Genomic DNA, 25,361 nt, shown 5'->3' with positions numbered 1-25,361 from the left:
ATGGAGTTCTGGGAATTGTGATATTTTTGCAGCTTCTGGCTTTGGGTAGCAATGAGAGTGATATTTATTTTTCCTATCAACAGCTTCTATTAACCAGGGTTCCTTCAGAAACAAGTGCCAGGGAGTCTGCCAGGAATCTTAAAAGATACCAGTTCAGCAAGCAGAGGTATCTGAAAATACTATATACTGGGGATCCTGGAGCAAAAATAACTCTTGATTGAACAGCCCTGCCAGTTCTCCTGCCAGTTTCTCCTCTTTTATTTTGCTTGTTGAAAAGTGCTTTCTTTTCCTCCTTCTTGAAGAATAGCCAGTTTCTTCCCAGGCCATCCAGTTCATAGACTCTGTCGAGATACTTATTGATCCATCATGCCTATGGCTTAGAGACTTGCTATTTATATAGAATCAATAATGTAGAGGGAAGGTTGTAGCCGAGGAGATCATTCTAAGAGAGGGGATTTCACAGGACTAGACATGTGCCTTGTTAGCAGTTTTTTTTCTAAAGGCCTGAGTTAAGTTCCTCCCCTGACTCTGCACTTCAAAGAGCTTGCCTGGGGCTCTACAGAAAGAAGCTGAAACTTAAAATTAAGATCTTTCTTTCAGATGGTGAACTGTGCACAGGGACATCCTACAAAGTTGCTCTTAACACATTTGGGGAAGTCTAAAGTACTGTAGGGAAGTCCTAGAAGGCAGGGGTAGGAAAGGACAAGAAAAAAAGTGTTAACGTAGTTTTCATCAAGGCAGGTATGCATATACGCACTTGCAGTTCGTGGGAGGAATATTTCGAGGCAGATAGTTGATATTTTGGTTTAATTGACAGACTAAGTGGAAATGCATTAGAGAGCAGCAAAAATGGCATGTGATGTACTGGAAAAATGCACTATAGAATTAAAGAAGCTTTAAATTAGTTCAGATATACCATTCTACCTAGATATGAAAATAGATAAGGCAAAGCAAAACAAAGCCAAAACAAATCCTAAAAGAAAAAAATTCGTCACACTGACTAAAACTCTATGAAAAACAAGCAAGCAACCAACCAACAAAATCCCACATTTTTTAAAATATGGAAACGTGGAATTTCAAAAATTAAAGGTTTTCTATAGATAACTTTGGTTAAATTTCATCACATACATATGTATTGAATGAAAAATATTTAGAGTATCTTATGGTATATTTTTATTTAAATATCCTTTATAGATGACTGTGTGCACACATTTACATAATTGCTTTTCTGTATAAAAGATGGATATACTATAGCTCTGTATTATGAATTTTATGTTTTGAAAAATTCTACGAAGTAGGAATCTTGAAGTTAGCAGGGTTTTCAGAAGTCCAGCTTGACCTCACTGAGTGGATTATATAAGGTAATTACTAAAGTCCCAAAGTGCTTCTGACACAGAGTGTATTCTAAGTTTAATCAGCTTAATTGTTCTTCAGTATAGATGTCACCTGTTTAAACACCTGATGTTCAGGTACATCCTTAGAAAAAAATCTTTGTGCTGACGACTTTGAAAACTGTTACTTCCTCTTTATTTTTCTTTTCTTCTGGAATTTATTAAAGAGGTTCCAAATAAATCTGGAGGGCTGTTACTCCTCTAACCTTGGAGAATCTTAGTGTGGGTTAATAAGAGGTGCTAAGCATCTTTTATAAGAGGAAAGGGGATTAAGACATAAAGACTTTGATACTCAAATTCATGGTATTATTCAGGTCCTTAAATATGAACTGAACTTCAGATTGCTGAGGTCTATTACCTAAATACCTTTCTGTACGTTAATAAAGAAATACCTTAATTTTGGAAACAAAATCACATGTAAGCAACTAGTTGTGTGTTGAGATGGAAAAAAAGCACAGGATCTCAACTGTATCTTTCTTTGGGAAAACCACAGTCACCTTTTCCTAGACTTCATTTGCTCACCTTTAGTCTGCTGAGGTGCTTCAGCTATTTCTAATAAGCATGAGAAGCCTGGAGGCTGATCAAAGGGACTATTGAATTTACCCCTCCACTTCGTTAACCCAAAGCTATTTTATACAGACTCCCATACACAACACTTTTCTTAAGATGTTACTTTAGGTGAAGGCTATGTGCCAGAGGGTCATTCAGATATTTTGGGGGTGGGGAAAAAGCTTTCTTTTTTTTTCTGATGCATGACTGAAATCATGTTAATTTGTCATCTAGTAAAATGTGCCCTGAAAACATTTGGGTCAGCTGGAAAGAAAAGAAGATTAATGATGAGAGTCATCTAAGGAAACAGGGAAAACATATTCCCCATAAACTGTGTAAACTACAAGCTTCTGAAGCACTGAGACAGAGGAAAAAATGTGGGTTTTTTTGTAGTCTGTCAGATGCTGAAGACTGCTCTGAGACATGTGCTTCTGCTTCTTGCTGAGTTGAGATATTTGGCAGAAAGCCCATAGACAGAGTAAGAGAGAATAAAAAGTCTTTGTGCCAAATGTTCTTTTGAGTGCCTGAGAGCTGGATTGGTCTTTTTTCTCTGTGAAATCATATAATTAGTAATCTCAAACCTCAGACTGTTAATTTACAAAGTGCCAGCACACTTTACTGTATCGTTTGCTTAACATGTTTGATAACAACCTCAGAGATACTGGGGCTTTTGACTTCCTGTAGTATTTATAAACCATGTTTCATCCTGGGTGTATTTACGCTGATTCTACATGGGCTTGTCTGGTGGGTGGTGTCAGCCTACAGCAGCTCAGAAAAAATGCAGGGAGCCTCCAGAAAGCAAAGCAGCTCACCTCCGTTTCTGGTCCATAAGGGAGCACACAACCTTCGTGGCTGTCAGTACTCATCCCTGTCTGCTCGGCTGTTTAGCAAACAGAAAAGTTGGTGCTGGGGTTCCACCCATGGCCACCTGCCCTGTGTCTCTGCTCGGCTCCCACGGCTGGGTCTGAATAGCAAGCCTGCCCCTGGCTACATACGGGCAGCTCGGCTTGTCGATAGGGCTGGGCAAATGGGCAGATGCCTCTTCTGCTCTGTCTGTTCCAGTGAATGGACGTATAAAGTTCTGCAGGGTCCCAGGCGATCACTGCCTCTCTTCCTCCTAAATCTCGCTTCTGAACTCTCTGTGGTTGCATAAGGGGACAATCACTTGCTTTCAAAATTGAAGGTGGGACCCAGGGAGGGAAACACTGTAGGCCAAGAGGGAATCATTTGAAAAAGGGGAAAGCATCCTTCAGGCTACCTGAGAATTAATTCTGTTTTGAGTTCCTGTGTCTTCCGTTAAAACTTTGCCATGAATCTATCATTTGTAGCCACTGCCACAGAAAGGCCCTGACTTTAGTTAGCTTATTTGAAATAAGCTTATTTGAGTTACGATGGCTTATTCCTGCCAAAGGACTGATTGAATAAAATTAGCCTCAGTAAGGCCATGAGGATAAAGTCAGATGGCTCCAAGCTCTCTACGTCCAAGAGATTCTACATGAAGTACTCCATCTGTGGCTTTATGTTTGTAAAGGTTGCGTGCCCAGATGGGACCGTGCCAGCTCCTTGTGTTGTTCAGTAAGCCTTTTTCTCGCTCAGTGGAGATAACTCAATCCTTCAGTCCATTTCAGTGCGTAGGTAGTGCCGTGGGAATATCTAAGGCTTGATCTCACTGAGTCATTAGTGAGCTCTTCTCAGGGGGAATGCTTACATTGTAGTTTTCCTTGATTTTTTTCCAAAAAGGAAAAAGTCTTCCCACACAGATGGCTATAACTGGTGGCTGGCAGACAAGCTGATGGATGAGATTTTTTCTTTGGCACTGTGCGGAAAAGTATGCTTGGCAATGTGACTGTGGCAAGCCATTCATTAGCTCTGTTTTTAAAGGCTACCAGAGATGCTGTCAGCACAATGTTGTCATATGAACTCTGCTTACCATCCTTCATCCAACGGGACTAAGTGGGTTAATTGCATGGTAGAGGCAACCCTATGAGAGGAGCTAGGCTAACATCTGCAGGATAAATGCTTATCAAGAATTACTCTTGTAATTTTAGAATGGGTCTCTCAGGAGAGAAAATACCACACTGAATCCAAAAAGGCTGGTAAAGGCTGCATTGAGCAGGATCTTTTGTGTATGTATTACCTACAGGTGGCAGTACAAAAATAATCTATCCAAGCAATCAGCTCTGTTATTTAACAACTCAGCTGAGAACCTGTCCCAGGATACAAGTCCCAATAGAACAAAAGAGAACTGAATATCAATGCTGTACTTTTAAGTAAAATTAATGGAACTCATTCTCCACTGGTGTAAGCTGCATACAGTGTGCCTTCTGTCTGTTTGGACTTTATAACTGCCCAAGGTGACCAAGCAACTTCTAATAGCTATAGCAGCTATGCAAGGTATGGAAATGTGAATGCGGTAAATAAGATGTCTAAGCCCCGGTCTGAATTGGAAGGAGTTGCCCACATCACAGCACTCTCCAAATCAAGCAAAAAAAGAGGTCTGCATGGCTTATGGCATGGGATGGGCCATTCTGATCGAACAGCGCAGCTCTCCTGTCTGACCCGCCGCAGTGCTTTGGTGTGTGCCTCTCTACAGCTATTGATCTGCTGATCTAGCAAGTAAACCTTCTAATATGAGAGGATTATCCTGACAGTCTGTGTACATTTCTTAGGAGCAAAGGTTGAAGGTTAAATGTTATTTTGCCTAATGTTGTCTCTGTCTTCCTTGCTCATTTCTTCTTTCCAGAATGTTTCTAATGCTCCTATCTGTTAGAGGTTGCTGAATCCAGTAGCTGGATAGATGTGAGGCTGCTGCGGCTCCTTATCCCCAGGTTCTACCAATAGTGATGCTGAGCACGTATGCTTTATAAACATGTATAGATGAACACAGACACACAGACACTCACGCACACAGTACACAAGTGGCAAGCCACACAGGTCAATGCAGACAAAACACAGAGTCTTTGGCATTAACACACACAGCGGTCACACAAACATGAGAAGCAGCACAGATGGCACAGTCCTGGGCCTCCTCTCCAGGAATGAAGTCAGCTAGTGGAGAAAGATACACATATATGTACACACACACAATTTGTATCACTCCGATAGCTGGTCTTAGATGCTCGACCTAACTAGTAGCTGGTCCCAGATGTGCTAGTCTCCCCAGCTGCATTCTTTTGGATCAACAAGCCGTGAGGTTTGTGGTTCCACTCCAGATTAGATCCTTTAGTTTGCACCAACTAGTCCAGCTTGACTTTCCCTAGTATTCATGCATGCCCCCTCAGAACAGACAGTACATGCACAATAAATATAGCTAGAAATAGAATATAATGAGAATATAGCTTGCAGTGATCAAGCACAGGGCTCAGGCAGATAAGTGTACTGACCAGCCCCCGTTTACACTTGAACGGCCCCTTTTATCCTTTCCCTTTTATTTTCCCACACTTGTTCCTCCCTAATCCACCCCGATCCCCTCCCTTTCCCCACGCTTTGTACTTCCAGTAAACATCCCAGAATGAATCTCGCACATTCCCAGAACTCCCTTAAACTATCCAATAATACATTTTATACAATCCCCAAACTTTGTTCCCCCTGCATCCCCTAGTAGGTCCTATACCCTTCTAGGCAATCGGGATCCAAATAGGGTCCAGTATCCCTCTGGTCTGCAAGGTGTTCTGGGGAGACAGTTTCCTGGGGTGTCTCATCTCGGCGGGTTTCCCACCAGGCGCAGAGGCTAATTGCTGCCTGTTGCTAGCCCTCTACCCACTCAGTATGGGACTGCCCAAAGCAATCTCTAATCTAGAGCAGATTTTCTGTTGCCCTCTCAAGGGCCATGGCGCAGGTCCAGGGCTACCAGAGTGGAACTCGTCTCTGCCGGATTGCCCCTCTCTCCTGACACTGCCCCTGCATTCGCCATGGGATGAGATTTCACCAGCTTCTCAGGTCCAAACTCTATTCCTATGGTGACTACCCACAGCCATTTTCCAGTGGAAAAATGGACATTTTTCCTTCTATAACATTGCCATGCTGAGGTGAGGGTAACTGTCACGTGCTCAGTTCTAGATATTTGGAAAAGTAATGATCAAGAGACAAAGAGCAGCTTTTGTCTATGGAAAATTTTCTCTTTTCAAAGGAAAATTTGGTATTTGATTTGAATTTTGCACTAGTTTTGAATTACATGAGTGTTTTGGATGCACATGACATCTGTGGAATAAATATCTAAGCTACTATTTAAGTAGTCATGTGAAATGTAGCAATAGCATGGAATAAGACAAGATGAAATTATCATTTTTTTCCTGCTGATTCTACAGTGCTACTCCATGTCTCATGTGGAAAATGAAGCAGCATGAGTGCCCTTCCTGAGATGCACCACAACCATCGCATGTCTCATTGTCACCACTGAGGACACAGGGGTTACTGCTGTGTCTGTAATTGATTTTTCAGTTCACTAGCCAAACAGGAAAAAAACAAAACAAAACAACTAGATTTTTTTTCAGGTTAAATTAAATGTTTTGTTTTGAGAATTTTCAACATTTAAAAAGTCCTTTAAATATGTTTTAACATTTTCAGATATATTGTTAAGACACAAAAAATCATTTTTTTTTTAATGTGGAAGCAATTATTTTTTGTCCCTTCTCAGGATGTTAAGTTTTTGTTTCAATGGGTTACCGAATTTGACTAGAATTCACAAATAGTTACATTTCTTGGATATTGCTTTCTTAACAAATGAACCATTCATTAAAATGACAGCTCTAATAACAGCTTAAAACATGATTTAGTAACCTTATTTCATCATATTTTTCAGTCATATAGCTGGAATATATGTCATCATTCAATCCATCACTGTAACAGGTGCAGTATATGCAATCATCAGAATACATATCTCAGATGCAAATCCAGATACTACTATTATTGATAGTGCAAAATTTTAACTCTGTCATTGAAATTCTGATCCAAAACTGGTGTATTTTGTTTTCTGTTCATGCAAGCAGACCTGAAGCTTGTATGCCCAAAAGCTTCTCTGATTTTTTTCCACTTGCAGTAATGAATGGTCTAATAAAAAATTTTACCTCTAACAAAACTTCACATTTCTTCTGTTCTTAGATTATTACAACTACAGCAATATCACCACCAGTGGTTATAGAGTTTGAGTAAATTAAATTCAGTTTCTTCCTTACTTGCTGTCGGGTGGATATAAAAGAAGGATATTGCAATTAATCGAATGAAGGAACTGGTCAATATATTTCTTTTTGTACATCTTTAACTGGCCTTTAACAGGGAAAGCTTTTAAATCTTGGCTTAGCTGTGGTTGCATAAGATTTTGATTGCTTAGATGTGGCAGCTACTAACTCTTATTAAACTATTGAAAAACTGTGCAACAATACTCTGTGTGTGTGTGTGAGAGAGATTTTGCAAGTTGATTCATATGTTTCCTATCTACAGTGACATTAAGAGTGATGTGACATATTGAAATTGCTGAAGTATAGAGGAAGGATATTGTACAGTTGTTTTCTGTGTCAGTCTGTATGAACAAAGAAAATAGCCTGCACAAAAAAGAAAACTCATTTTTTTTCCAGGTCACTTAACAGTAGCACAATGATTTAGAACCAAATATGGAAAATAGTATAGCCAAACCACTAATTTTATTTATTTTTCTGATATCAATAACTCCTTCCTCCTCCCCCCACTTGTTTAAATATTGTGGTATGGAATATTGACTAATCACTCAGGCAAAAGGATGAAGCATGTTGATAATCTGCTGAAATATTATGTGCTATCCCTTGCAGATGGTTACTAAAAAAAGTAGTTCCATTATAGTCTTAAAGTAATTACTCATGTGGTTAAGGTTTACATGAATAAAGAGTACTTATGTGAATATTTGAAAGACTGGATCACTATAATATTTCATGTGGGACATCTTGCTGATTATACTCAAGATGCCAAAGATGCCAAAGTCTATATAATATTAGATGTAATTTGGATTGAAATTCATGGCTAAAAGACAATTCCACTCATCTCCTTGTTGCTGATCTGTTGCTTCTTGTTTCAACTAAAGCTTTGATTTTGTGAAGAGCTTTAAAAAAATTGCAGACACATGCAAACAAAGCTTTGCACACTTTAAATAATCTCTCTGATCACAGAATAATTACCTGGAATGCAATAAAATAAGATAGATACATTGCATGTGAGACTGCAGATCTGCAGTGCTTGCAGGACAATGTAGAAACTGGTTTCTGCAGGGGCAGGTGATGGTGCTCCCTGTCTCTGTGCCCAAGGCTGCATGCTCCTGCTGCTGCTCTCCGGCTGAGACTGCTTCTCCGTAGTCTCTGCATCCAGTCAGTTGTAGGAGCTTAACCTGTGGAGAAGTAATCCTACAAGAAAATGTGGATATTCTTTTGGCAGTCTAAATCCCCGGCTTACCACAGGGACCATCAAAGGGCAGTGTCAATGCAAGCAAGGGATGAAAAAGTGTGAGAAAAGAGGCAAGTATTCTCCTTTTTTAGTAGCTATTATTGATTTAGCCGTATCACCCAACTACCGTACCTGCGTCTTTGCAGAAAGCATATAATAGAGCTTCATTTTGGACATATTTTTTCTCATTCTGTGTTTGTACAGTGGCTACTACGATGATGAGGAGCCTGGGGCCTGAGGACAGATAGAATCTGTGACTTAATTTCATGTAGTCCATGACAACACAACCTTTTCCTCGTTGTTAATGGCCCGTGTATGTGTTAATACATGACCTATTCAACTTTCAGCAAAGAACAGGTTCAGATAGCCTAGCAGATAGGTATCCAAAATGAATGTGAATATTTAAGTGACAATGTTAAGAAATGGTGATAAGATCTTATGAACAGTGGAATTCAGAAGACCACTTTTCCTTGAGTTAGTATTAGATTTGTGTATAACACTGTATCTATGCTATATGAATTATATTCACATTTGTGAGTTGCAAAATACTAATCTTGAATAATAACTTCCCTTCCAGACCCTCTGGTCTGGAACAAACTTCCCAGAAAAGTAAAGGAGTAAGGGCCATAATTTATTGCCAGATGTACTGTGCATATGTGATGAAAATTTCATTCACCTGAAGGAAAGAAATTTAAAGCTGTCATGAATGAACAAGAAGAGACAGAAATTCTATACATTTAAAGATTTTTTGTGTATGTTTAAAGCTACTCCTTAAACACATTCAATCTGATATAAAATAAAGAATAATAATTAACTTCGCTTTCTCCCCCCCCCCCGAGCATAATTGCAAAAATTAAGTTTTCAGTGTACCAAAAGCATACCGATTCCTGTGATAGCCAGTGACTCTTTCCTATATGAAAAATGCTATAAAAATGACAGGTTAATTACAGCATACACCATTAATGGGAAAGATATGATTATTTCTGTTTTCCAAGTTGTGCTGATATTACAGAGGTACATCTTCTGGAACTGTTATAAGTAATTATTGGAGAACCTGCACAGTCTGTACACATAGATGCCTCTGCGTGTCTTTCTTCAGTCCTTTTTCATGTTGATTTCAGTAAGCGTTACGTGCGTTAGTAGAGATTGCAGGATTGAGTGTTTGCAGTGGTTTTGAATAATGAATTTCTTTAGGATTCCAGAAGTGACATTCAATTCCTCAAATATTTTCTGCAAAGCAAGCAGCATACTTTGAAGTCTGTATTAGGAGAAGAAGAAACAAACCCAAAATGTGACTTTCTTAAAGTACTATTTCATTTTGGAATGGTTCAGTGGTTTAATGAGGTTAATTTGTATTAGGTTGTGGGAAATCCTTTATCTACTGTATAGAGGCTTTCATTTCACATGAATGTGACAGATATTGTACCTACTGCACTGGAACTTAATTATTTGATAGCATAAGGAGCTGAAATCCCTACATTTCCTCTCAAGGAATAGTCATAGCATACTCTAGATGGTGAACAGAAACTAGAGGATAGTTGGCCTATATTTTCAATATTTGAGATACCTTAGTATACTTTTCTAGGTTGTTTTATTATTATATCTAGAAAACATCAAAGTAGGCTTATTAAAGATGCCCCAAATACTATCAATAGTATGTCTTTTTTTTGTTCCATCCCACTTTTCATGTCTTCACCCTTGAAACGCTTTGCCCTACTGTACATGAGTGTAAGTGACCATTTCATTTAATTAGACTATTTTCCCACAGAAGTCTTAAAATACCTGATTTTTCTCTCCTTAATTACTACAAAGCAAGACTTTCAAAAGTTTTGTTTTGGTATGGACTTTTCCCTCAAAGCATTTTACAACAATTCTTTTAATCGGTTGCCGTTCCAGGTGGCTATAGGAGCACATAATTAGTACTTTATTTTTTCTTAGCAGGTATATTGTGGCATTTCTGGAGACCTGGTGGAGCTGTGTAAAGCTATTTAATAAGAGACTGAGGAGACAAAATTTCAGGATCAGAGAGACAGATCAGAATACAAATAAGGACTGAAAACTAATATAGAGAAAAACTAAGTGAGAACAGTCACTAAATTTACTTGCTTGTGTAGATTCAGTGTCTGTTTTGTTATATACCTCTTTTATATACCTTTGTTATATACTGTTATATTCTGTTATATACCTTTGCATGTTATATACATAACATGTGAATCCGTGAATTTGTGTTAGCATATGTGGGTATAAAATGCATAATTGCCTATCAAAATAAAAATTAATGCAAATTTACAAAAGCAGAATCTATTTCTTCTAGTATATGTTATACCTAAATATAACCTAGAATCATTTTTTATCATATTAACAAATAAAGATACCTTCAAAAGTTCTAAAAGTTATATTGAGAAAAATGAATGCAATTATTCAAATTGTCCTATTGGAAGATCAACCTCTGTAACTGTTTGGAATATAAATAAAAGTAATTCTTATAGCAGAAAGCACTGTTAGCTGTAAAAATGTTTGTTTAGCCTCTCTCAAAGGTATGAAGATATCAGATACTGCAAAGTTCAGACAGATAATATGAACTGCTTTCCTCTTCATCTATTGCATTAAAAAAGCTTAATAGTTAAAAAAAATTATGCAAAAGGAGAAATTTTTTCTCCTAGGTTTCTGATTTGTGTATCACATTTCAGTGTATAACAATGTGACAGGTCGTGGGTTAAGTGGTCACATTGTGTTACATCATTCTGGCTGTAGGACAGCATGATACAAAAGAGCATAATCTAACCTGACATAGTACTATGCAGCAAGTGATTACGAAGATCACAGACTTTGTTCTAGTGAAAACTGCAGAATTGCTTGAATGAATATTTTAGTAGTTTATGTTTTGTTGTTGAGGAACCAGATCATGATTTTCCTCTAAATGACTGTGCAGATGCCTGTGGCTTTTGTCTCTAGGCACATTCTTGGGGTCCATATCCTACCTCAAGTATATTTTCCATCCTCAGCCCTTTTGAGAGCTGGTAGTGTGCAGTAACAGTGGAGTGGGTACAGTGATCAGTGTTGGGCCCCTGCAAGCCCTTTAGTAGGGCCTTTTCCGTGTGGAAGCTCTCATGTATGCTTTACCTTTAGGGATATAAAAGTAGCTGAAGCATATAATGCACATGCTTTGCAAAAAGGTTTCAAATTGTTATGCCACCAAAGAAATAGAGGGACTTAGATATCCTCTTAAAACATCTTTTTGGTTTCCATGATTCAGATTCCTTCCTTTACTAGGTTGTACATCAATACCAGCCAAAAATTGGTATTTCTTTTTCTCTTCCTTCAGATGGAAATGAACTATCCCCAGAAATATCTTTTTATTTAGTGACCAGTGAAAGTTCTTTTAAATTTCAGAACACTTGTTAACTGGCTGCTGAACCATAAGGGTGGTTTGCATTTGCTTTCCCCTCTTACCAAATTGGTCCTCTCATAGAAGATATTTGGATATTGGATAATGGATGATGAAAATTGTCCTGTTGCCCCTTCTGTTTGAGAAGCTTTGATCCCCCACATTCCCAGACTTTATTTACAGTGCCAGGTTTAAATGTGATTCCTTAGTAATTTTTATTTTTGCTTTTCATTTGAAGGCTGTCCCTATATCCTTCCCACTTTTTTCTGTCCATCCTCAGGAAGATTGTGGGATATCAAAATCTACATCTGTCTTGGACATAAAGTCTGGAGACAGATTCTGAAAACATATGAATGTATGTGTATTTTAAAGTTGATACACTTCTATTTCAAGGTTTCTCCCTCAGGAAGAAAAAAAAAAAGATAAAGATACATAGCTGTTTATGCCAGTATGGAAATTAATATAGTTTCTGTGTTAGCTTTATAATGCTTCTGCTTCCTGGTTCACTGGAACAGTCCCATACTTCTGCAATTGTTCTTCTTTACCCAGCATTTTCTGCCTGAGATAGATAGTTACACTACATTTGGAAAAGAAATCAGCTTTACACTCCAGTGTTAGTACCATTGTAATTTTAGTTTCATGCATGGCAGATTGCCTGATAGAGCTAAGTTTAATGTATCTCTAATTAAAAAAAAAAAAACAAGCAGTATGATGCTACCTAGCAATGTTATCAAATTACGCATCTTCTTATTTGCACAGCTCACCATGTTAAAACTGGGACCTGTGAAGTGGTGGCGCTCCACAGATGTTGTAATAAGAACAAGATAGAAGAAAGGTCACAGACGGTGAAGTGCTCCTGCTTCCCTGGGCAGGTAGCAGGTACCACCCGGGCAGCTCCTTCTTGTGTTGATGGTGCGACTTCTTCTATTGCTTCCTTTTGCTGTATTTTCCTAGGCGGGGGGGTTGCCACATTTAGGCATCAGTGAGAACCACTCCATTACAATTAACAGTATTTAAAATATGAGTAAGAAGGCTTCTGCATTTTGAAGGGCATGCCCAAGGTGAATGGGAGGAAGATAGGAAAAATCATTATTTGCAATTACTCTGTGGAAATGCTAAGCAAAATTATTAGATGCCAGTGAAGGAGACCTCTTGAGAGGCTAAATTTGATCTAACTAACAGAGTGCCCTCAGTGTTGTATCAAATTCACTTAATTAAAAGTGTTTGTGCAAAATCTACATAATTTTCATATGCTGTAGACTTGCACTTTATATATTTATTTTTATCATAGAGAAAGAAACAAACAAATATAACGTAATTCTGGCTTATTTTTAGTCTTTTTACACCAACACTTTTTAGACAACTTTCTATTCACAGTACAATATTAATGTTTTCCTTACAAATGTGGCATACGTTCATATGTTTTATGTGGGAAAATACTGGCTCATTTTTCATACCTCTTTCTCTGAAAGAGGAGCAGGACTGATTCACCCTTTACATGATCTCTTTACTGTTGATATGTTGTTGGCTGTCAAAGGAGCTGTGAATATGTCAACTTTGGGAAATAAATTTAATTAGCCTATACTACACGGTACAGTAGTTCAGGCAAAATATACTAACTCAAAAGAAGAGACTTTGCTTAAAACTTTTAAATCTGGCTGAGCAAGAAAAAATGAGGATTGGAAAGGAATGCTGTGAAATTAGTTCCAGAAGTGCAGTAAAAAGGGGAAAAAAAATAGCCCCGCAGTAAAGAGACTGACTTAGATGCAAACAGCACCTTGTAGAAATTGCGGCTCATTTTGTTATGAAGATTCTGAGCTGGCTGCAAATCACAGAGTAGCCATCAGTCAATATATTTCTAAGATTCTCCTGGGAAATAAAACAGATGATGCAACATAATGACTTACTGAAGTATCCATTTCAAGAACAAGCAGATGTGTTTGTTTTCTTCTCTTGTAGCTTCAATAGTGGAGCAGAAATGGTGGTGCCACATGCAGCCATGTCTTGAAGGGGAAGAATGTAAAGTTCTTCCAGATCGGAAGGGATGGAGCTGTTCCTCTGGAAATAAAGTGAAAACAACTAGGGTAGGTATGATACCAACCTGACGTGTTACCAACAGGTACAAAAAGCACACAGGAAATTGGGTGCACTCAGAAGACAACAGTTTAGAAGAATAAAGAATGAGGGAAGAGAGTCATACTGGGATTGGACTTTGTGGTCTTGCACATTTTTCTCGGCATACTTTGCAATTGCTTGATCATGGTAAGCAGTACGCCAGACACTCTCAGGTGAGCAACAGAGACAGCAGAGTTGACTCCTTTACCATCAACCAGTAATAATCACATGTATTGCATTTTGGTATGTATTTCACTCTGCAACCACTTGCGCAAAGCCTATATGCCCTGCTAAGCTCTGTGTAATATTCAAAGTGCACAAGACATTCATTTACAGGATGGAAGACAAACAAATTTTTGTCAGCAACATGGAATTACCATGTTTCTACACTGAAACTGCTGAGCATGGTAAGTAAGCATTTAATGTGGCGTTACCAAACGATCTTCTAGTTCTTTCCGTCTTGTATAACTGAGATTTACTACAGAATTTTGACTGAGTTTCAGTAAGTTCCTTTTCTCTCTTTGATACTTTTTATATTATTGGTTCAAAATTAGATTAACAGAAATCCATCTAACATTCATCATATACAGTGCCTGAAAGCAAAGTAAACCTATTGTAATCTCAGCTTTCTAGTGGCTAACAGAAATGAAAAAATAACAAATTCCTCAGATAACTCTAAGCATTATTTACTCAGATGTCCTAAAACTACAGCTTTGGAATCTATGCAGGGTCGATATAGTTCTTCATCTACATAGAACAGATTAAAAATCTGTCCTGAAGAAACACATGCATGTGTGCAAGCATAAACACCTTCACCCCCACACATGAACCAGGCATACACGATGACTGTTTTGCTCATGGATATTTAATAATTGTTTGTGGTATTAGGCCATAACTGGCTAGTATGGTATTTACGCTGTGTAGGTGTGTTTGTGTGTCTATGTCATTTGAATGAAATCTCTGTGTAGACACTAAATCTGTGGTACGCCCTGGCTATAGTGCACTGTAGTGTGTACAGACTGAATTATACTCCTGTTTCACACAGAGCTCTGCATGTGTGAGTTTCTCTATGTATGAATATTTTGCCATTTTTTCAAGAAAGAGTGCTTCCTCCATGTTTGATATGCCATTCCACTCCTGAATCCTCTCTTGAATGTATTTCTTCTGAAGCTAACCTTGCTTGAATGCTGCCGACATCTAACTTTGAACATGCCAATGCAAATTGGATTATGTGCATGTGAAATGTGTGTGTGTGTATAACATAACCAAAAGGAATTAGATAGAATTTAATCGTGATGGAGGAGAAAGAGAAGGAATTGGGAGTGAGTGTTTGGAAATGTTGTTTTAGCGAGTCTTTTCTTCTTTTCTTTTAATTTTCTTTCTCATTCCTTCCTCATAAATTGCTATCTTCTACTTCTGTGTAAATTGTCTTGTTTAGATCCTGTGATCTCAGGGCTGGGACTTAAAGAGATATATGTATAGCGCTACACACATTTGTCCTGGCTAGTACTGCATTTATACATGGTACTATTAGCTTTAAAGCACACATGCCATTTTATATTTAATGTGAGTGCTTAAAAAGCAGTAATTAATAATGTGGTCTGGATAGCAAAAGAGGTCACAAAAGGGAGAGAGCTCAATATGAATCTCTTTAAAGAGATTTTGTTGTCAATATATCTTTGTCAAAAGATAGACTTTTCTCTACTGGTTGAGATTATGAAGTTCTGTCTGCTTTTAGAAACAGGCAGAAACCCAGAGCTCTTGTCCTCAAGGGCTGATGCCTCTGCTGCAGGATGGGTTCTTTATGGGATTCAGCCTTCTCTTGTCCTCCATGGTGGCAATCCTCAGGACTAATTCCATGGCTCTTCAGAAAAGATGCTATGGAAAAGCCAGTCTTTTGCTCTGTTTGCCATCACCATAGCCTGCTTGCACTCTCACTGGAAAGAGAATAGTCCATCTCCTGAAGTTCCCTCTATTTATTCTGCTTTCTAGTTTGCTCAGATCCTGCCTGTTGCCCCTTTCTTCCCTCATTTCCCACACATCTGCAAAGCTATTTTGAGAAAATACCAAACTTTATTTCAAATTTTTGACTAACAATTGGTCTCAGTCACTGGAACCAGGTGGTAGGGAATGGAGATCTGTCATTCCAGGTGCAGGAGGCTGAGAATTTAATGGACATCACTCCGATGCTCAGAAAGATATACATTGCTACTAGGAAGGTGAGTGATTCCTTGTGTTGAGAGTAGCTTAGTATCAAAAAGCAAGCACTTCTCCCTAATATGTAGTGATTACATTGTTTTTGTAGTTCCTGTTCTGTTCCCCAAAGGCTAGAAATAAAAGGAAGAATTCTAAAGCTCTCTGTAGTTTCAGACACCCTTTTGAGACACATGATAAAGAACTGTACAGAGTCAGTATTAAGAAATCATGAATAATAAGCCTCTGATTGTCAGATTAAATATCCCATATGTGATTATCATGTATAATGTAAAAGCATAAAGAAACGAAGGGAACAGAACAGTTTGGGTGATTTAAGTGTACTGTGGAAAATCCTTGTGAAAGTTTTCCTGAAAGGCCTAAAAAAGTATTAGCTCTATATTCACCTCTAAAGATTTTCTGTAAGTTTGCCTTCTTCATGTGTAGAGAAAGTAACTCAATTAACTTCTCAAATACTACCTCCTCTTCTACAGGATAGCAAATTCAAAAGCAGCACCTACATTTTCACATCTCAAGCTGTTCATAGTTGAGTATTATGCTAGAGATAAAACCAGTAATAGGAAGGAAATGTTTTAGCATACTTAATCACACTGCTGTAGAGACTGATGATACCAACTTCTTGATGCTTATGATATCAGTCACTAAGCAAAAAGGACAGGTAAATAATGGGAGAAAACTAACTGATTTTTAAAAATGTGGTCTACTTGAGGTTTTGCATTTTGTTCAGATATAGGGATATAATAAGGTTAGGCATCAATAATGAATTAGAAAGAGTGTGGATGCTGTGGTAATCAGAATTCAAATGTTAAGAACAGTGAGGTGGAAATTATTTACCCTAGGAATGCAAAAACAAGTGTTATGGAAAGATTTTACAGCGAAACCACATTTCCTAATTTGCCTGCATGTAGTTTATAGTGGGAAGGGGCTGACATCAGGAATTAATCATGGAAAAGCAATGAATACAGGGGAGGAAAAGTGTGGGTTTGTGAAGTGATCATGAGTAAACCTGTATTGGTTTTGAACTGGTTATTTTGGATCTATGTAGCCTGCAGGAGGGAATAGGAGAGAGGAAGGAATGACAGTTTAGCTAAAACAATAAATTTTTTGACTTCACATAAAAATGTGTGTTTGCTTTCCTAAGCATTACACTAGTACAAAAGAGGATGTTCAGAAACGGTTTAGTGGGATTATGAAATGGTTAAGTGCATAGCTGAGATTTACTAGGAACATTGTGGCATTCTCCTCCAGACTGAGACACTGCCTTGAATGGAAGTGATTGAATTTTTTTCTGTATGCCTAGCCTCAATGTTTTGATAAATAAAAACAATTGTTTTTGTCGTGTTACTCCCTTTACGTGATGAAAACACTGTAAAAAAGGAGAAAATAAAAAATTGTTTACCTTTGAATTTTTTTTCCTACAACCTTCTTCTAATACAGTTACCTTCATTCAAAATTTTCTCTTGACTGTGTTTTCTTTCCTTTTTGCAAAACAAGGAAAATGTCTTTTAAAAACAAATGGATTTTCCCACTATTTAGAAACTCCCAAATATGGTTAATATTATGAATGCAATTGACAGTTACATTTTTTATTACATTTCAACTATTTGAAGAAAAAAATCCATAATCTGTTTTTTAATAAATTTGTATATATATAAATATATATATATAAATTAAAGATGTAAAATGCCACAGAAAAGTCAGCCACAGATGAGATTATTTTCTTATCAAAAAGAGTCCATTGGAATACTGAATATTGGATTCATAAAGATGCTTCCAAGAAGGGGCAAGGAATGTTGATATGAAATTACTCCATGAAAATACAAACATAGCATCGCATGAGGAAATAGGCTGGGAATAACTAAATGGAGACATACTAATATGACATGATTGTGCCAATGACTGTTTCTCCTATTGCTTAGCCATTGGTGAGAAGAATGCGTGTTATACAGTTTCATGTAATCATCCTTCCTTTGATCGTAGTGGTATATGTAACTGAGATCTTCTTTTGTGTAATACCTTCTGTGTTAATCATTGTTTAAAAGTGAGGAAAAAATATACAAGTAGTGAGAGTGAAGATCTTTCCACCATGCGTTAGCCTGGCAAAGTTTGCAGGTTCACCATAAGATATTCATTTAAAAATTACATTCTTCAGGATGTATTATATTCATCAGTAGATCCTCATGAGATATAAACTACTACATCTGTAAAAAGTTGTATGCTATTCAAAAAAAAGGATGTTTAAGGGGGAAATATCGATGTATAGATGCTTATCATAACACATTGTACAATGACTTAGAGATTCACATGCCATGTGTTACATTGTTGCAAATTTGTCAGTATTTCACTAAGGCTGGGCCAAAACTAAAGGCTTTGAGATAAATGCTCAAAGCTTCATGGAGACTGAATTATAAACTATCGTATTTACAGGTTTCCAAAACCTGTGACATTTAAGGCATTTAAAAAGTATATCTGAATGTAAATTATACATTTATATTCTTTCTTACCTTTAAAGTACTATTTTTTCCCCACATAGAGATAGGGAGAAAAATAAGGGGAGATGCAAAATGACCACACATTTATCATTTTCAATGAGGAAACTGTTTGGGTAACTTCTTTTATGTCCTGGCAAATTTAGAAGAATTGAACGTATTTAGTAGAGAAGTACTTTAGATTTAGTTTAGGAGTAGAGGTCTCTGGAGAGCAGTGTTTCAGAAGCAAACTCACAGAGGTCAGCCTTTATTTGTATAGTTAAGAGTGCATTGTCCATTATCTTTATGATACAAGCTTACTTTAAATAAGAGTGCCAGAAGCTACCTGTAGCCTGTGAAGGTGAATGCTGCAGCGCTTGCTGCGGTGCTGGTTCCCCAGACATCCACCCTGCAAACAGCTTGGAGCATGCCATGGTCCTTGGGCAGCCCACAGACCTGTGTGTCTTTCCTGCAGAAACTAGAGTGCAGAAAAACCTGGGAAACGATGCATGCTGAGTCTTATCTTGAGATCTTGGAGCTGCAACATAATGGAAAAAGTGTGCACCCAAGCCCACCCTTGGAAGTGCTCCTGGTTAGGCACAGCCTGAGATCTGTTCAGAGAAGGTGACTTGATATTTTATCAGGATGTAGGGAAAATATACACTGATATTTTTCATGTGAAATAGTATCTTGTCCTTAAGCTTTTAGTTTGACTTGGGCAGAATGGCTTGCGGAATAATCTAGAATTTAATGCTAAGTAATGTACTAAGATCTGGTTAAAATATCAAGTGGAATTCACCTGGCTTTGCTTGAGTTAGGATTCTCTAAAGTAAGGTGACTCAGCCTATGCTCTAGGCTGTCTTTGTAGTTTTGGAGGGAATTGTTCACTTCCAGAGGACAATTCATCTCGTCAGATCAGTCAGATGAAATACCTTCTGGAGGTGCTTCTTTCTCCCCAGAGCACTAAAGGAAATCTACGATGATTATCTTAGCATCTACTATTTAGATGCTTAATGTAGAAGAGGAAGATGGTGGGTAGGAAACTTTAGTCTCTTTGACATGGCCTTAAAAAAGACCCCCTTCTTTGTCAGTTTGGGAAGCTTTAGACTTAGACCACCAACAAATGCAATATAATGTAAGAGAAGTTTCAATAGTGTTCATGTTCTGAAGATATGCAACTGCAAGCTAAATAGGTTAATCATGCTGTGATGAGCAACATGCCCGATAATCTAACTTTCAGGAGAAATTGGCAACCAGTGCATGTCTTTTAGAATTGACTTGTTGGTATAATAATAATAATGAAATAGAAATTAATCAAAAAGACCTTAAGTGCTGCATACTGGCAGTTGATTATTAATCTCGGAAGATCTCTAGATGGTGCAAGTGACCAAAATAATATTTTCTTATTAGCTAGTAGTGCTAGTAGTATTTTTACATAGGTTTTAAAAGGCCGCATTTTGGAAGTGAATGTCCAACTTCTGCAAGTGCTGAGCACCTACACTTTTATGAGGGACAGAAGGAACTGGAATTGTCACTCTGAAAACTGGCTATTATTTTTAATGTATGGGGAAAAGACACTCCAGAAGAGAAAGAAATCAATATTTAATATATTACTATGTAACTATATCCCAAACCAATATTAGAAATAGACTACTGTAAAAAAATATAAAATAAATATTTCAGGAACAGAGAGATATAAAAGAGAAATATTACAGGGCCAGAAATAAATCCATATTGAGTATATTTATCTACATTCCAAATCCAAATCTGCTTTCCAAATCAATACCAGAGATAGACGACTAGTGCGAAAAATAACAGGAATATTGCCAGGATGGAAAGAAATCCATACTCAGAGTGTTTATCTACATTCCAAAACAATATTGGAGAGAGCCTGAAGTCAGATATTTATAATATTCCATTTAATATAATTCCGCATTATGGCATCCAGAACTTAAAGAAGCTAAAAATTGAATAACATTCTTGGACGAGGAGAAGGTATACCATCCAAACACACCAACTGGCTCTGCATGAGGCCAAATGGTGTTCAGCACGTGAATTCCACTGCTCTGAATCAATGCAGTCCTGTTGCTATTGACACCGCTTATACTTCTATCCTATCTTCCTCTTTCTCACTTGCAGATGCTGGTTTGTTTCTAAATTCATTACAGCTGCTGATAGCAGAGGCAGTGATTTTATTTATGTTTCAATTTATAAAATACATTGTTTATAACTCTTTCAGCACAAAAGAATGAAAGTGCTTCCATTAGATATCTTATAGCAATGCTTTGCTAAGGCGGCCAAAGGAAGAGGGCTAAAGGCAGGTGGTAATTACCAAGCTTCCCAGTACCAGCAGTCAGCATTAATGATGTCCCAACTGCTGTGTGTGCATCAGCAATGCAGCTATGTTAGGTGTTGTTCTGTGCCTCTTTGCAGCAGCAACAACAGATGAAGGGGCACTTTAACCAGCAGCAGAAGGAAAAAGTGGAACGAGTATTGCTGTTTGTTCTGCCAAGGTTGAAAAGAAATACTGCCATTGTGGTAGCCTCTTCTCTCACTTCTTTATTTCCCTTCCTTCCTCCAGGCTTATCAGAAACTACCGTAGTGATGACATATAGTTAGAGTAATAAAAAATTCATAATATAAGCGTTATATATAGTGCTTTCTAGAATGTTTCTGATAAGCCAGATGTATGGTAGTTGTGGTCAGTCCATACTAATATGGCAATGCATTTCTCACATGACATTTTTTCAGTGTAAAACTACTACTGACCTCCAGCACATGAAACAATTTGCCTTTTGCTTTGACTATTGTGAAACTTGAAATACTGACAGTGTAAAATATTGATCTGCCAGGTGTCAGTAGTAAATAATTGCAGAAATAGCTTCTCTTAATATTCTTTAAGGGGCTGTACTAAATAAACTACTTCATTGTAAAACTGCTTCACTTCAGAGCCTCTGTCTATAGACTCTTCACCTTGTACCTTAATTTCTGGTGAAGATTTATAGGAACAATTTGCATATGTGTACAGTGTCTAGCAGTACTTTGTGGTTCATAAAAAGGTTGTGATCACAGTACAAGCAAGTGTACAGACTAGCAAAATATTAGCCATGGAAAAGAGAGATTGCACTGTATGACAGTCTCCGCATTGCTTTGGAATCTCTTTCCAAGCCTGTGGCTAATCTGTCACTAGAAGAAATTTGCAGCTGTCTCAGCATGTTTCTCATTGCTGCCTCAGAGACCCACTGTATCTAATCTGTCATTAAAATAGCAATATATATGTATTTACACGTTTTCACAGTATGTACAAATTTTCATAAAAATATATACACATTACAGGAGGCAACTCAACTGCGAATGGAAATAGGATGAAATTTCCTGGGTCAAGTTAGCTTCTTCTATTAGTCAGAAATTATTGCTCATCATAATTCTTTCATACTGAAGCTCTCTATTTCTTTGTAGGACATTTAAACACTACTCTTTTGGGACACTTAGGCACTTTGATGAAAATAGCTAGCATCCCTTGCCAACCCATGTTACAGTTTTCTAAGTGTAGCTCTGAAGAAAGTTTGACTGAATCATCAATATTCAGTGGCTATGCAATTCACTGGATCTCAGAAAAAATAGCTGCTATTTACCAAATTTACTTCTTTACTGTGAAGTGGGCACACCTAGTTCTAGCTTGTGAAAAAGTTCCTGTTACAAGTCTACTTCTGATGGGAGTTTAGCCCTACAGCTTGATGATGATCATTTATAGGTCACAGAAATCTGGACTAGTCACAGTCCTTGTGCCAAAGGCAAATTTTTACAAAAAAATCATAAGTCAAAGGGACTAATAATCAAAAGGACTAAAAGAAGGAGGAGATCAAGGTAGTGACAGAGGCAGTAGGAGTATTCCATAATGCTATGCAGATGCTTTGAAGCAGAAGTAACAGTTCACTACTAAACTTTTACACTACCACATGACCCTAAATGAAGAAAATCCAAATTATGTATGAAATTAAATACAAAGTTCTTTAGATATACCTGAATGCCAGAAATGCAAAAGTTACCACTCCAGTGCTGTCTAGCTCCCATGCTGGACCTGGTTTCCAATTTGGTCTTAATTTGTTTTCATTTCATACTCACCATAAATATATATTCTATAAATATAGCATAAATATGGATTGACTTTAGGAATTTTTGACCTGATTATCAGGTGGAAATAAGGTCTTATTCGAAATCCTTTGAACTCTGGAAAAAAAAGAAGTCTCTTGGACTCCAGAATGTTTTGAAATGGGCCAATAAAAGCCTGAATGTTGAAAATTTTGGGCATGTTGACTTTTAACTGTGAAATGTTACAGGCAAATTCACAAAATGCAAAGTGTAGTAAAATTTTCTGGGTCAAGATAACCCAAATATTCAACACCCAAGCAAATTTTTGATATCAAATTTTGTTTTGTTCATTTCTGGCTTTCAGAGTCCTATGGATACTGATATTAAAGACTCAAAGTGAAGAACATCAAGAGCGAATGGGATAAGGGCAATGATGATGGGTATAGCTCTTTTGGAAAGATGGGGCTTGTTAATACATTACTTGAAAGAAAATGATTTCTAAACACAGGATAGTATTATTATTTTTTTAATTAGAAGCTTTTGCCTGGAAATTTTACAATTTGTCCTGACTGGTTTTCACCCTAGCCGCATATTCTTGTGGTTACAGTAGGTGTTGATGCTAGCTGTTCAGAAGGGTTCCTCTTTAATTTTTTTGTGAGAATTTGTACATTTGTACACAATGTACAAATCATGAGAAATGAAATGTATTGTTTATATATTTTTATGAGGGGAGAGTTTTTCCTAAGATAAGACTGCACACAGCATCCATTGTAAAGTATTATGTTAGCTTCTGCAGAACCTGAAATTGATGGGATTACGCCAAAATCAAAAGAAAATATTTCTATAATATTTGAAGAAAAACATAAATGGATTTCAGTTGCATGTCATTAATTAACTAATCAGTGATTTTTGCAAGCATTACTTTCTTCCACATGAGAATCGTCCACTCCATCAGTCCAGCCAGGAGGTTTTCTGCCTTTGTCCCAAAAGATTCTTCCTTTTATTTTTTATTTTCAGTTTTCCCTTTTCTGGCCTGTTTGAGGTACTGTCCTCATGTCTGGAGAATATTTTCTGCTACTACGATGGAAAATAAAAATGAGTTCTGAGGCTCTATGTAAATTTTTGGTTTCCTCCACTTCTCCATTAAGTGGAAAAGGCCCAACACTGAAATCAAAAAGATTTCTACTCTCATTTGCAGCTCCATTTTCTGCCAGTCTCTTACCCTTTTGGGGCTGTAATAGGACAGTTCTTTGAATATCCAGTGGTCCTTTTAAAGTTTTCCTCGGAAGTCCTAGTGAACTTCTCATTAGCTCCGTATAGGAAGATGACATATAAATGCCAGAACCATGCTAGCATGCTCTAGAACTAGCGCTTCTTCCTTGTCTCACTTCCTTTCTGGTCTCTGAAGGCTTCTTTGGATCATTTCTGCAAGTGAGAAATGATGCATTTCAGCTCAGAGGGACTTAGGTGTTCTGAAATCTCACATTATCACTACCTAAATAGTAGCCTCTTTCCATGAGTATTTGGCACAGGGTTCACAAACTATGCATCTGGCTTTTCATCACTTAGTTGTAGAACTGATATGCAGGAGTGGAGCAGTGGCCCCTGACTGTTCAAGAGCTATTATTTTCAATTCTACCGTAGTTCTCTCCAGGCATCTCCTTACGCATTAGCACTGTTTATAGGATACCTCAGCACTACCGCCCTGTCTCATCTGTGCTTTTCTGCCTTCAGGTGGGGAAGGGAGGAAATGGGTAATGGATACCAATCAGAGAATGTCAGTTATACAAAGAGTTGCTCACAATTGCCAGCAGAGGAGGGAAAAACTCTCAAACTAATTGGAATCAAATTACTCAGCTATTCTTCCCCTGCAGAACAAAGTGAATGTGCTGGTAGATCTTACTTGTTTCTCCTTAAGAATAATGAAGATAGTCCTGTCCTGTCTGTGAACTGCTCAAAATGAAGCAAAAAAATTGTTTCAGGCAAGAAGAAGTGGAAGATTGTTGCCTAGAACTACATTAAAAAAGAAGAGGACCAACATGAAGCCATTTGCATAAAACTTCCAAAATTGTTCATGCTTCCATAAATTGTAGTTTACTCCTACTTCCACCTTGGTGAAGACCAGATTCATCTTAGGAAAAACACACTGTTGTAGATAGAGAAAAGGCTCCAAAAGTCTTTATATATTCTATAAAATGGATTGTGAGCTTTCCTCTGCTGATTAGCATCTACAGATGACATCTTCTGAGATCCACAGTCCTGACTGTCATTCAGCCCCTTCCATGTCTATAGTGAGGAATCTCATAGAACTTTAACGCTGAGATTCTAGGTGAAGCTACAGAATCTGATTCGCCGTGGTTTCTCTGTATGATGTGACCTGCAGCTTGGATATGATCTCAAGGAGACAATGGACTGTGTCTAACCAACCTGTATCTACAAACTCAGTATGAATAATAGATTCAAATGATGTGATGGAGCTGCATTTTTTAAGAGGTCCAAGACATCTTTGCTTCTTCCAGTTTTAGAATGCCAGAAAATATCTTGCTGATGCCAGCCGGAAGAACAACAGCTTGTTCCTTCATCTTGAATTGAAGCTTTTTGGCTCAGGAACATGTTTCTGCCAAAAGAAGACTGGAAGACTTTACCTATTCTTGTGCTGTTACCAATTTAGGCATATGCATCACTGAAAAAAATCTCAGTAGTTGGCCTTCTAGAATTTTGAGATTGCTCTGTCCT

The 25,361-nt window shown here is 37.6% G+C and overlaps 1 protein-coding gene across 5 annotated transcripts in view; it reads left to right on the top strand.

Moving 5' to 3' along the window:
- TAFA2 (TAFA chemokine like family member 2) overlaps positions 1 to 25,361 on the top strand; it is a 197,399-nt gene that overhangs the window by 158,992 nt on the left and 13,046 nt on the right. For all 5 annotated transcript variants that reach the window (XR_003257985.2, XR_010388170.1, XR_003257981.2 and 2 more), the window contains exons 3-4: positions 12,496 to 12,648; positions 13,696 to 13,820. Coding sequence is in view for 2 of the 5 variants with exons in the window: in XM_026092369.2 (XP_025948154.1) it covers positions 12,496 to 12,648; positions 13,696 to 13,820 (278 nt within the window). In the remaining 3 variants the exon portion in view is untranslated. The remainder of the gene's footprint in view (positions 1 to 12,495; positions 12,649 to 13,695; positions 13,821 to 25,361) is intronic.

The sequence above is a fragment of the Dromaius novaehollandiae genome, chromosome 1 (genome assembly GCF_036370855.1).
Source record: "Dromaius novaehollandiae isolate bDroNov1 chromosome 1, bDroNov1.hap1, whole genome shotgun sequence".
NCBI classification, from domain to species: Eukaryota; Metazoa; Chordata; class Aves; order Casuariiformes; family Dromaiidae; genus Dromaius; species Dromaius novaehollandiae.
This window is presented reverse-complemented; position numbering and strand designations above follow the sequence as displayed.